The 14,476-nt window shown below is 40.2% G+C and overlaps 1 protein-coding gene across 1 annotated transcript in view; it reads left to right on the top strand.

Moving 5' to 3' along the window:
• Positions 1–1,128: 1,128 nt before the first annotated feature.
• Positions 1,129–14,476, top strand: part of AFF3 (AF4/FMR2 family member 3) — a 162,117-nt gene continuing 148,769 nt past the window's right edge. Inside the window, exons 1-2 of the mRNA XM_044286032.1 lie at positions 1,129–1,161; positions 7,903–7,954. Of these exons, the coding sequence (XP_044141967.1) occupies positions 1,143–1,161; positions 7,903–7,954 (71 nt within the window). The 5' untranslated portion in view covers positions 1,129–1,142. The remainder of the gene's footprint in view (positions 1,162–7,902; positions 7,955–14,476) is intronic.

The raw sequence follows: 14,476 nt of genomic DNA, 5'->3' as shown, positions 1-14,476 counted from the left end.
TCAGGGAGTCTATATGGGGTGATCACCCCCCTGTCATTGATCACCCCCCTGTAAGGCTCCATTCAGACGTCCGTATGTGTTTTGCGGATCCGCGGATCCGCAAAACACATACGGACATCCGAATGGAGCCTTACAGGGGGGTGATCAATGACAGGAGGGTGATCAGGGAGTCTATATGGGGTGATCAGGGGTTAATAAGTTACAGGGGGGGTGTAGTGTAGTGGTGTTTGGTGCTACTTACAGAGCTGCCTGTGTCCTCTGGTGGTCGATCCAAGCAAAAGGGACCACCAGAGGACCAGGTAGTAGGTATATTAGACGCTGTTATCAAAACAGCGTCTAATATACCTGTTAGGGGTTAAAAAAATCGCATCTACAGCCTGCCAGCGAACGATCGCCGCTGGCAGGCTGTAGATCCACTCGTTTACCTCCAGTTCCTGTGAACGCGCGCTCCTGTGTGCGCGCGTTCACTGGAAATCTCGCGTCTCGCGAGAGGACGTGCCGGTGCGTCCAGGAGGAATAACAGGACCGCCGCCAGGACGCAATCTTGCGTTCGGCGGTCCTTGGGTGGTTAATAGTAGTCTGTCAGCAGTTTTGTAAACGCAAAACTGCTGACAGACATAGGTAGGGGCAGGGACCTGTAGGTATAATAATTGATAGATAGATAGATAGTAGACAGATATAAGATAGACAGATAGATATAGATAATATAGACAATAGATAAATGATAGATAGATAGATAGATAGATAAATAATAGCTAGATGACAGATAGATAATTGATAGGTAATAGATAGGTAGAAAAATGGGCAAAGAAATTGGTCTTGATTAACTATGTTGATTAGTTTTAGACTTTGCAAAAAGTTGCAATCTTACTCCATTAGGGGGTTGGCGTAAAATAACTGGAGCAGCATTTCCAGACAAGTGTTAGGTTTAAAGATGCCTCGAATTTAACAATGTGCGAGCGACATTTGATAGATTTGGCGCAAAATGTACTAATTCAGACTCAAGCAAAACTGACCACAGATATTACCTTCATGATACATTCCCCCATAGACTGTACCCTCAATAAGAAAAAAATATATAAATATGCATATACATAGAAGTAACGTGTTTTCTTTTTTTGCAGGATTATCTACATAACAGCATGGGATTTTGCAGTCAAAGTAAGAAACTTTTTCCTTATTCATATTTCATAGCATATGTTGTGATCAGGTAGGCAGCAGATGTTCTGAGTTTGATATGAATCCATTTGTTGTATTTATAATGCGTCTTACTACAAAGTGACTGCAAATGGCGCATTTGTAATATGCTATTACATCTGAAAAAAAAATCACGTGAAATCTGGTCCACAGAAGATAAGGAGAGGCAGTGAAATGTAGTGAAAAATGGAATCCATAAGATCCAGTGATGCAACATTTTGGCTTGACATTAGCCTTTATCAATCATGCCTGACAAGCTTATGTCAAACTGAAACATTGCATCACTGGATCTTACCGATTAAAAATGTCACCGCATTCTGGCAACATAGTTGTGAGCTGCCTCTCATATCTAATGACTATAATACTTATAAAATCACCATATAGATTTATAATATAGAAAGCCATCAAAAGATGAAAATACCCATTAAAAAAAAGCCCCTAGCCATGTAGAAAAAACTTATAAAAACACAGGTGGTAGTTGCACTCAAAATATTTATTGCACAAATTTGCTGCAAGCATGTGCAAGAAAGCGTGTGATATACAGAAAAGTGTCCAGCAGTGGGCACTGCTTCATTACTAACATACATAGTCACGCTGCTACAGTGTTCCACGATTTTTGGGTGAAACACGTCGGATTCAGCAATTTATCTTCAAGCATTACGGAATGTGAGCTCACTCTTGTTAGGATGGATAGTTCAAAAAGGGAACACAAGCAAGACGGTAAACTGTTACCTGGCCTCCCAAGTAATGATGAGGAAAGCATATGATTACTGAACCAAGCTGGAAAACTACCCCAAATTCCAGGTTGTTTAACCTAACTATTTTGAACTGAAAGTGAATTCCTTATAGAAGTGGGTAAAACAAAGCCCATAGCCCAAGCCCATATCCTTTACATTGTGATGCTAATGCTATGGCCAACCACTTTAGACCCCAACAGCTTCATCCAATAGTAATATGTTTTTTCAGAATGTACATTTGTACATTCCATACCTTTTGTCTTCCTACATCTACTATCATGTTACTGGCTTACTGAATTGGTCCCTGCTATACTTTGAAAACCCAACCAATAAAATGGCTACTTCCACCCTCTGTTCAGTTTCTGAGTTTGTAATTCTTGCTGCATTTATTTGACAAGAATGAAATAAAGTCACCTGCTGAGAATGCAGGGATCTTCTTTTAACATTTAGTTAAACTTTGAACTATTACAATAGACTATACTGTGTGTGCAGCCTTTTTAGGCTACTTTCACACTAGCGTTTTTGCTGGATCCGAAAGACTCCAGCAAAAACGCTTCCATTACTGATAATACAACCATCTGCATCCGTTATGAACGGATCCGGTTTTATTATCTTTAACATTGCCAAGACAGATCCGTCATAAAGTCCATTGAAAGTCAATGGGGAATGGATTAGTTTACGATTGTGGCAGAGAAAAAGGATCCGTCCCCATTGACTTGCATTGGGGGTCATGCCGGATCCATCTTGCTCCGCATCCCAGGACGGAAAGAAAACTACAACATGTTGCGGTTTGCTCTCCGGTATGGGAACGCAACTAAAAGGAACGGAATGCTATTTGGTGCACTCCGTTCTGTTTAGTTCAGTTTTGTCCCTATTGACAATGAATGGGGACAAACTGAAGCGTTTTTTTCCGGTATTGAGCCCCTATGATGGATCTCAATTCCGGAAAACTAAAACGCTAGTGTGAAAGTAGCCTTATTTAGTTTTGCAGCAGCATCTATGATCCCAATATGACCAATATGATTTTTTGAACTATAACGCTAGATCATGGCAGATTAATTTTAATGTTGATAAATGTAAAGAGATGCACCTAGGTATTACTTCATATACATTAAGTGGAATAAAGCTTAAAAACAGAACAAGAGAAGGGCTTGGGTATTCTGGTTGCAATTAAGCTAAACAGAATACTCAATGTCAGGCAGCAGCTGCAAATGCAATTAAGATTTTAGGGTGTATAAAAAGATAGATAAAAACCTGTCTTCCCATTTGGAAAAAAAGCTAAATGCTTATCTAATAGCAAATGGTGTTGAGGGTTATAATTAACCTAACAATGTTGTATAATTGATCGGGGAAGGTTGTACTTGTCTATTTTCAACCTATGTAACAATGTAACTTCAAGAGCCTCTGTCAACATCATCAACCCTATTAAACCAATCATACTGCCTGGTAGAGTTGATCATGGTGATTAAAACTATACCTTTTTTTTATTTGTATGTTAAACTGCTGCAGAGATAATTGCATTTTTATTCATATGCAAATGAGAATATTGGAGCACCAGTGGACGGGCTGAATCTTGGTGCATTGTTTTGTAACGTCCCTGTGCTATTTACACTCCCCTTCCCTATGACTGACAGTGCTCAACATCAGCATGCTGAGGGCAGATCTGTGTCCATAACATGTACATATCATATACACATATCCTATATGCTTAGAAAGGTAATATATATTGCTGGTTTATTTTTTTGGGCACAATATATGATTAGAAGGAAACCAGTAATATGTATTCGCTTTCTAATATAGAAAACCACTCCTCTCAATATGATAAGGCTGTAGCCTGGAAGTAAGTGGTCAGCATTGCATGTAGATGGCCGAGTTTCACATCTTAGGAGAGACTTCAGAGATTTTTTTCTCCCCCCCCCCCATTTAACCCATAATAAAAGGCTATAGCCTTACTACATTGAGAATGTAGGTTTTATATACTTAGAAAGCTAATACATATTGCTGGTGTCCTTATAATCCTATATTGTGCTAGTGAATAAAGCAACAATAAATGCTATTATGGTTTAAATGGAGAAAAAAATAACTGAAGTAAAAAAATCTCTCCTGGGATATCTACATGCAATGCTGACCATTTACCTCCAGGCTATAGCCTTATCATATTGAGAAGAGTGGTTTTCTATACTTAGAAAACTAACACATATAACTGGTGTCTTTACAATCATATTTTGTGCCTGTGAATAAACCAACCAGTAATATATATTAGCTTTCTAAGAATAGAAAACCTCTTTTTGCAACATGGTAAGGCTATAGTACGTAGTGTATACAATCAAGAGGTGTTCCAAAAGCAGTGCTTCAAGGATTCAGCCCCACTACTGGCGCTTCAACATGCTCATTTGCTTAAAAATAAAATGCAGATAGCTCTGGAGGTGTGTAATATACAGACAAAAGAAAGGTAACATTTTTATCAACATGATCAACCCTACCAGACAGTATGCCTGGTTTAATAGGGTTGGTCATGCTGACAGAGGCTCTTTAAGTGGTCTGTTTATTATGAGCAGTACAACATATATTGCTGAACTTAGATTACAAGTAGGTATAAGAAAGTGGAGGTAAAATCATTCAGCAAATACTATAGTGTTTAATGCAAGTCATTACTGGTAAACTGGTGCCATCAATTGGGAACATCTAGGTGTAACAAAGTAGTATAGACAACAGAAAAAAGACCATTTGCAAAAAAATCCTCCAGGTTTATTCAACGCATGTAAAAAGTTACGGCTTTACACTGATCCTTTCCCAAGTCTCAGTACTGAACTAAAATGCTGCATACACACATGTGGTAAATAAACCAGGAGGATTTTCTTGCAAATGGATGTTTTTGTGCTGTTGCCTATACTACATGTTTGGATTGTGATGCTAGGAGGGTCCTATCTTGGTCGGTAATGTGCATAACAGTCCTTAAATATAGCTTTGGTGCATTTATGTGAAAATCTAGGTGCGCTTACATTTGTAAACGTGGGCCCATATATTATAATGAGCCAATCAGTAGTTTTAACCCCTAAAAAGTGGTGATAGAGGTGAATAGGTAAAAGCTGTTTAAGGATACCTCCGTAAATGTGCACACTTATTGCATTATCAAGGAAAAGTTTTGATGTCCCTGACATGAGCCATGGAGGTGGTCTCTTCATGTGCAGCGTTCCTGGTGTTCTACACTGAAGGCTCCCCAACCCCTCCACTCTGCTCTGAAGGACATCCCAATTCTGGAGCAGGGGATTAACACTACCTGTAAGTGTAGCGCATATGCATAGTCACTGCTCTGGTAGCGGAAGTAGAGCCTCTGCGCTTATGCGGCTACTCGGAGCAGCGGTGCAGGCACAAGTTTGTCAGGGAGCTTCTTCAGCGGCAGGGACAACCCCTCACAGGTGAAGAACTGTTGTTGATGAAACAAATCAAGAATCAATTTTCTCATCTCTAATTATTATGTCTATGACCCAGCAAAGAATGAAGAAATCTTGATGTTCCAAATTAAGCCAGATATCATTAACCATGTCCGTGCACTTAGTGGTAGAGCAGGCAACAGTGGCACAAAACTTAAAGTGGATTTAACATGAATTATTCCCAAATTGGCAAAAACACCATTGTAAAACCTTGATCATTTGCATTAATACATTGTACGGTTCTTTTCACACAGAAAATACCTGTATGTGCACAGCCCGCCTCAGCTATATCTGCAATACACATGGTTTGAGTAGCAAAAGAGGTTTCTAAAGTAACTTTGGTAACTTTGTAAACAGTAATAAAGAATGAGGAGAATGAGCTATAATTCCCTCGGTTCAAGTCACAGTGTACTTTGTGTGGATATTAAAAAGTGAAGAGAGATATAAGAGCACCATCCATAAGACATTCACATTTTAAGGCCAATTTAAAGTTTGTTTATGTGTAACGTAAAAAAGGGGATTTAGCTGTAAATATAAAAGCCTTTTATGCTGTGTTGATATAATGACTAATTTAGAATTCAGCCTGTTGTAAAACCGGATTTATAACTGGGGCAGTAATTTCATGTACTTGAACATTAAAATGCAGTGTGGCCTACATGCTGATTCATTTGGTTTCATAAAAGGCATAGATTTTTGGATTTGATTGAAAACAAAATAAAATAACCAAATAAAGTTTATCAAGTTGCATCAAATAACAGCAAAATTATTCTTCACGGCTCTTTACCTCTTTGAAAAATAAGAAAAGCGTGTTAAGCAAGAGCCATTTTATATATTGCAGAATCAATATGATGTTTTTTTTTCTTGATAAAGAAAAGGAAACCATCCAAAATGTCTCACATGGTATAGTGGGGTTTAACAACCACCAAACAGATAAACAGATAAAATTCAAACAGATTGACACATTTATCATTTTATTGTGTGATTTTTACACTTTGTTTGTAAGTAAAATGCCAGAGGTTTACTGCTAGCCAGTACGCAAATGTGTCCTCAACACACTATAGGACACTGATCTCATTGGGCCCCATAGTGAAAGTTATAGGGCCCCCTCTGCCGCACCCAGTTTCTTAGTTCGCGTTCGTCAAACACTCCTAGGTAATGCAGATCTCTGATGAAATTTTAATAAAAAAAAATAAAAAAGTTTTCTCCCACTTTATAAATCATAAATAATGCTACTTTCACACTGGCGTTTTGGTTCCGGTTTGTGAGATCCGTTCAGGGATCTCACAAGCGGTCCAAAATGGATCAGTTTAATGCATTCTGAATGGATAAGGATCCGCTCAGAATGCCTCAGTTTGCTTCCGTTTGGCTCCATTCCACTTTGGAGGCGGACACCAAAATGCTGTGTCCGTCTGCTGAAACTGAGCCAAACGGATCCGTCCTGACACACAATGTAAGTCAATGGGAGCGGATCCGTTTTCACTGACACAATATGGCACAATCGAAAATGGATCTGTCCCCCATTGACTTTCAATGGTGTTCAAGACGGATCCATTTTGGCTATGTTAAAGATAATACAAACGGATCCGTTGTGAGCGGATGTATGCGGTTGTATTATCTGAACGGATGTGTTTGTGCAGATCCATGACAGATCCGCAACAAACGCGAGTGTGAAAGTAGCCTAAGGCATTCATTCTGAATAGCATACTTCTCAATGTATTAAGATAGCTGGCATAAGGGTACTTTCACACTTGCGGCAGGACGGATCCAGCAGGCTGGGCTCCCTGTCGGATCCGTCCTTCCGCTGTTTCGCCGTATCGCCGGACTGCCGCTCCGTCCCCATTGACTATAATGGGGACGGGGGCTGAGCTCGGACATGCAGGACTTTTTAGTCCGGTGGCTTTCGCCGTGCACCGCCGTGCTGCGCCGGATCTCAGCCCCCATCCCCATTATAGTCAATGGGGATGGAGCGGCGGTCTGGCGATACGGCAAAACAGCGGAAGGACGGATCTAACAGGGAGACCAGCCTGCCGGATCCGTCCTATCGCAAGTGTGAAAGTAGCCTAAATATATTACATTGGTAAATCTCCCCATACAGCTCCATGTCTGCTGCTTCCCTCAGTGTATTATAAAATTGTCTGGCTGAAGCCACCACTAGGGGGAGCTCATTGCATAGGAATTTAGACAGTTGCTATTAACCGCAATTGGACCTGTAAAAATCTCTTTGCACTGAGCTCCCTCCAGTGGTGGCTGCTTGGAAATGCAGTGTTTGCATCTTGGGAACAGAAGAAGCAATTCAGCCCCAGAACCCTTGGGCCCCATGGCAATCGCGTGGTCTTCCTACATGGAAGGTGCGACATTGCCGCACCTTCCATGTAATAGCAAAACAAGGGCAACTACCCCACATGTTGGTAATCATTGTAATGAGCCAATGAACGTTTGTTTAATCTCTATTTATACCTCAATCGATTTTCGAACATTTTCAATTTTCTCCTTTTGTTTATACTAACTATTCTTTCCTCATATCTTTTTCAAAGAGCATGATGATTTGAAGCTCAGAAGTCCAATGCATTGTGCAGCACAAATATCGTAAGTGTTATTTCTTTCTTTTTTTTCTTTTCTTTACATTTAGGGGTTTTACCTGAATGATAAGTTAGCACCTACTCACAGGACTGGTGATAAGTGTCTGTTTGGCGGGGTTCTGGCTGCTGGATTTTCCACAGTTTACAAGAATGGAATGAAAGTACTCCTGTGCTCTGCTCTCTCCCTGACCGCCCCTCCATTCAAACGGTAGACACAGGACCCCCATTTTCATGATGGGTGGGGTCCGGCCATTGCACCACCACAATCACTTATCACCTTTCCTGTGAATAGCTCATACTGTATGTTGTCATGCTGGGCCAACCCTTACATATGTAATAGGATATTATAGGAAGCATATAAGCAAGTAAAAGGTTGATCTATATCTCTCTATGTGTATCTGTTGATAATAATACAGTGATTTTTACATATATATTTGTAAATTGGAATGTATAAACTCAAAATATTTGGTAATTGGTATGTCAGAATATTTATAGAAACACTGCATCTTCCTCATCACAACTTGGTGTTAGGCACATTTTCCTCTAAGGGTCCATTCACACATCCGCAAAATGGGTCCGCATCCGTTCCACAATTTTGCGGAACAGGTGCGGACCCATTCATTTTCAATGGGGCCGTAATGTGCTGTCCACATCCACATTTACGTTCCGCAAAAAAAAAAAGAACATGTCCTAATTCATTAGCTGCAAGTTCTACCTTCAAGTACTACATTAAGTACAGTGAAGAGATATTGCAGGAGATAGTCAGGAGGTAGGCTGGAAGGTGGAAACAATACAAAAAAAAAGGTAAGATTTGTTTGATTTAAATTGACAAATTTTTATTTCATTTTTTATTTATTTTTTCCTCCTCTTTAAAATGGCAGACTTGGTTCAGTGCAGGAATTGTTGTGCATTTATTTCATGTTCCACTCTTTGGAGATTCGGATGCTGTCAGATCTGTAGACAGTTCTCCTTACTGCAGCAGGAAATTGCATTTTTGAAATCTGAGATATTTAAATTATCTGTTAAACAAACTCCAGCTAGGACTGCTGCAATGCCACTGCCACAGAGGACCCCCAGAAATGGCAGATGGGTTACTGTAGGTTCTGGAAGACTTAGAGTGGTGGATAGAAGACATGTCCCACAGTCGGTGGTTCTCCAAAATTCATTTGCAGCACTCTCAGAATGTAAGGACAACATGGATATGGACTCAAGCACAGAGGGTGAGAAACCATCGACTCCTATGTCTAATGTATGCAAGACTGCAGCCAAGGACAAAAAAGATAAAGTGAAGTCTCAAAGGAAGCAGCTGTTGCTGGGTGATTCAATCATAAGAAGTGTGGAGCTTAAAGAAAATGGTTTTGTGAGATGTCTCCCTGGGGCTACTGCTAGAAGAGATAGAAGACGTATTATTAATATTGTTAAGCAAGCAAAGCAGGAAGGGGACGTGGATGTTCTTGTCCATCTAGGGACAAATGACCTGGCTTGCAATGAAGTGTCAGAGGTGAAAAAATCTTTTATCACACTTGGTAATGACGTACAGGATTTTGCATCCACCATTTCATTTTCTGAAGTTCTGCCTGTGCATAATGTTCAGAATGATAGGCAGAGGCGCATAAAGGAGTTCAACATATGGCTTGGTAAATGGTGTCAAGAGCAAGGATTTGGCTTTGTTTCTCATGATAGCTCTACTTGGAATAGAAAGGAACTGTACAAAAAAGATGGTTTGCATCTTTCTCTCAAAGGAACAAATGTACTTAGTGAACAACTCCAAGAATTTGCGAAAGAGTATTTAAACTAGGAAGGGGGGGCAAAAGAGTGAAAATAAAAGAGTCCAATTGCCCCCCGAAACAATGCCAGAACAGGTCAGAAGCACAGAGGTTAAGAAATGATAAGCTCAGAGTCCTGTCTACAAATGCTCGCAGTTTAGGTAAAAAAATCAATGAACTTGGGTCAATAATGGCATCTGAGAATGTAGATTTAGTGGCTGTTACGGAGACATGGTTTAATGAAAGAAATGACTGGGACATAACCATACCAGGGTACTCTTTATACAGAAGAGACAGAGAAGGCAAGAAAGGAGGAGGAGTGGCCCTGTATGTGAAAGATAGCATTAAATCTAACCTAATACAAGTTGGTGAGGCCAACATAGAGTCAGTTTGGGTTACGTTGCAGTTTGCTAATCATGCAGTAACTCGTGTAGGTGTGATATATAGACCACCTGATCAAGTTAAAGAACTAGATGATCTACTAGTTGAAGAAATAGCTAAAATGACAATGAAAGGAGAAGTTATCATTATGGGAGATTTCAATCTTCCAGATATAAACTGGAAAACCAAAATAGCAAGTTCTACCAGGAGTACAGATATTCTAAATTCCCTACTGGGGTTATCCCTACAACAAATGGTTGAGGAGCCAACCCGGAGGGAGGCCATTTTGGATTTGATATTCACAAATGGGGATTCGGTATATGATGTCATTGTAGGCGAAACCTTGGGATCTAGTGATCACCAGTCAGTGTGGTTTAATATAAGAACTGTGAAAGAGTCCCACCACACAAAAACAAAAGTTTTAGATTTTAGAAAAACAGACTTTTCAAAAATGAAATTAGTCATAAATGAGTCCTTATCAGACTGGAACGGATTACATGGAGTCCAGGAGAAATGGGACTACTTAAAAGGTGCATTATTGAAGGCAACAGAAAATTGCATTAGACTTGTCAGTAAAAGCAAAAAAAGGAAGAGACCACTGTGGTACTCAGCAGAAGTGGCCCAAATCATTAAAAATAAAAAGCTAGCATTTTGTAATTATAAAAAAAACCCAGAGCAATGAAGATAAGGAAATCTACAAGATTAGGCAGAAAGAGGCCAAGCAAGTTATAAGAACTTCTAAAGCTCAGGCAGAAGAAAAACTAGCTCAGTCTATGAAAAAAGGGGATAAGACATTCTTCAGATATATAAATGAAAAAAGGAAATTAAAACAAGGAATAACTAAATTAAAAACAAAGGACGGAAGGTATGTAGAAGAGAATAAAGGGCTAGCCGACTGCCTTAATGAATACTTCTGTTCAGTTTTTACAAAAGAAAAGAAGGAGAAGGACCTCCACTAGAAAGGATGACTATTAAATCGTTTGATGCATGTGTCTTTACAGAGGAAGATGTTCTAAGTTTGCTGTCTAAAGTGAAGACAAATAAGTCACAGGGGCCTGATGAGATACACCCAAAATTATTAAAAGAGCTTAGTGGTGAGCTGGCAAAACCGTTAACAGATTTATTTAACCAATCATTAGTAACAGGAGTCGTCCCGGAAGATTGGAAATTGGCAAATGTCGTGCCCATTCACAAGAAAGGTAGTAGGGAGGAATCGAGCAACTATAGACCAGTGAGTCTGACATCAATAGTAGGCAAATTAATGGAAACCCTACTAAAGGATAGGATTGTGGAACATCTAAAATCCCATGGATTGCAAGATGAAAAACAACATGGGTTTACTTCAGGGAGATCATGTCAAACAAATCTTATAGATTTTTTTGACTGGGTGACTAAAATAATAGACGGTGGAGGTGCAGTAGACATCGCATATCTAGATTTTAGTAAGGCTTTTGACACTGTCCCACATAGAAGACTTATCAATAAACTGCAGTCATTGAGCATGGACTCCCATATTGTTGAGTGGATTAGGCAGTGGCTGAGTGACAGACAACAGAGGGTTGTAGTCAATGGAGAACATTCAAAACAAGGTCATGTTACCAGTGGGATTCCACAGGGATCTGTACTGGGACCAATTTTGTTTAATATCTTCATAAGTGATATTGCAAAAGGCCTCGATGGTAAGGTTTGTCTTTTTGCTGATGACACAAAGATATGTAACAGGGTTGATGTTCCTGGAGGGAAACGCCAAATGGAAAAGGATTTAGGAAAACTAGAAGAATGGTCAGAACTCTGGCAACTGAAATTTAATGTGGATAAGTGCAAGATAATGCACCTGGGGCGTAAAAACCCAAGGGCAGAATATAGAATATTTGACACAGTCCTGACCTCAGTATCTGAGGAAAGGGATTTAGGAGTAATTATTTCAGAAGACTTAAAGGTGGGAAGACAATGTAATAAAGCAGCACGAAATGCCAGCAGAATGCTTGGATGTATAGGGAGAGGTATAAGCAGTAGAAAGAGTGAAGTGCTTATGCCGCTGTACAGAATCACTGGTGAGACCTCACTTGGAGTATTGTGCGCAGTACTGGAGGCCATATCTCCAGAAGGATATAGATACTCTAGAGAGAGTTCAGAGAAGAGCTACTAAACTAGTACATGGATTGCAGGATAAAACTTACCAGGAAAGGTTAAAGGACCTTAATATGTATAGCTTGGAAGAAAGAAGAGACAGAGGGGATATGATAGAAACTTTTAAATACATAAAGGGAATCAACTCGGTAAAGGAGGAGAGCATATTTAAAAGAAGAAAAACTACCACAAGAGGACACAGTTTTAAATTAGAGGGGCAAAGGTTTAAAAGTAATATAAGGAAGTATTACTTTACTGAGAGAGTAGTGGATGCATGGAATAGCCTTCCTTCAGAGGTGGTAGCTGCAAATACAGTGAAGGAGTTTAAGCATGCATGGGATAGGCATAAGGCTATCCTTCATATAAGATAGGGCCAGGGACTATTCATAGGATTCAGATATATTGGGCAGACTAGATGGGCCAAATGGTTCTTATCTGCCGACACATTCTATGTTTCTATGTTTCTATGTCCAAAAGGCATTTTCTATGAGAGTGCCAGCGATGTGCAGTGCAAAATGTGGAACACACATTGCCGGTGTCCGTGTTTTGTGGATCTGCAAAACACATACCGACGTGTGAATGGACCCTAAGCTGTACATTCTGGACACAGCAGGGTTAAAAATAACATGCAATGTAAGTATAGATATTTTTGGACTTGTTGACCTCATTAGTGGTTCATTAACACATCTTGTTCATGTTGTGGTTTTGGCATAATTTTCCAAAATTTCAGAATACTGCTACGACATAAACCTTAAAGGATTTGTCTAAAGTGATGGTGAATCATCCAGATAGGTCATCAATGTCTGAATGACTAGTCTTTGACACACCACCCACCCTCACAATCAGCTGTAGGTCAGTGGCTCCTACACTGGAACTCAACATCAGAACTACACAACTCCATCCATTGTGCCGTAGACCTACAGTGGTCAGTGAAGGACCTACACAGAACAGCTGATTGGGGGGCACGCAGGGTGTGGGACTCCTGCAGATCACAAAGTGATGGCCTAACATGAGGGTAGGCCATCACTTGTGAAGGGTTGAACAACTCCTTTAAAGGGGTTGTCCGAGATAATTACACATTTCTCCTGTGCCATAGAATACTTTAAAATAAAAAAATCATTATATATTACCTCTTTCTCTAACTCCATTCTCTGTGCTGCCAGTCTGGTCCTCCTCCCTGAGATTGTTTACAGGCTGCGGTGATAATGTGTAGGTATACAGAACATGACTTCTGCAGCCAATCACTGTCCTCACAGGTGATCACAGTGGTCCTCACAGTGGTCTTCACTGAGGACAGTAATTGGCTGCAGTGGTCAAATGCCATATATCTGGAGGTCACTGCTGCATTCCTTGAGCAAACAGTGGGAGCAGGACTGGACTGGTGGACCAGAGAATTATGCCAGAGAAAGAAGTGATTTAATTTTAAAGCATTGGCATGGAGCCAAAATATAATTATCTTGGAAAACCCATTTAATGGGTTGTGCCAAGTTTAGAAGTTATAAATAACTGATTACTGGGGGTCCAACCACTGGGACCCTACCTTTCCTAAAAACAGGGATCTCGTTCTCTCGATGTGATGGAGCAGAAGGTTGGGCATGTGCCGTGCCACTCCATTTATTCTGTATGTGATTGCTGGAGTAAGGCGCACACCTATTTCTGGAGGTCCCATAGAGCCCATAGAGAATGATATAAGTGGGCAGGGTGCATGTTCAACTTGCTGCTTCTTCAGATCAGGGGAACAGGACTATCATTCTCGGTAACAGTGGGGGTCCCAACTGTTGGACCCACAGCGTTCAGTTATTTATTCCCTGTCCTGTGGGTAGGGGGATCATTTCTAAACTTGGCTCCACCCCATTAAATATGTTGTTTAAACTCTCTTTCCAGAGTGCCCAACTTAGAGGGAACACTAGTGCCAGAGGCACAGCATACAGCATGGTGTGTGCAGCCATCAAGCTATGTAAATGAATAGTGCTATGTTGCTGTAGGTGTGTGTGAATATCTCGGAAATACTGCCTTAGGTTTTTATTTGCTTAAAGCTTTATTCTTTGTGCCTAAGAGTAATCTTGGGGTTCTTAAAGATGCAATCTAAAAGACTTCTGGAAGCATTTTTTTGATATTACATATTTATTATGACAAGACAGCCATTATTACTGCTTTGGGTTAAAGCTCTTTGTAACTGATGACCTATCTTCTGGACAGGTCATCAATATCTGATAAGTGGAGTTCAGACACCCGGGACCCCTGCCAATTGT

This window comes from Bufo gargarizans, chromosome 3 (assembly GCF_014858855.1).
Source record: "Bufo gargarizans isolate SCDJY-AF-19 chromosome 3, ASM1485885v1, whole genome shotgun sequence".
NCBI lineage: Eukaryota > Metazoa > Chordata > Amphibia > Anura > Bufonidae > Bufo > Bufo gargarizans.
This window is presented reverse-complemented; position numbering and strand designations above follow the sequence as displayed.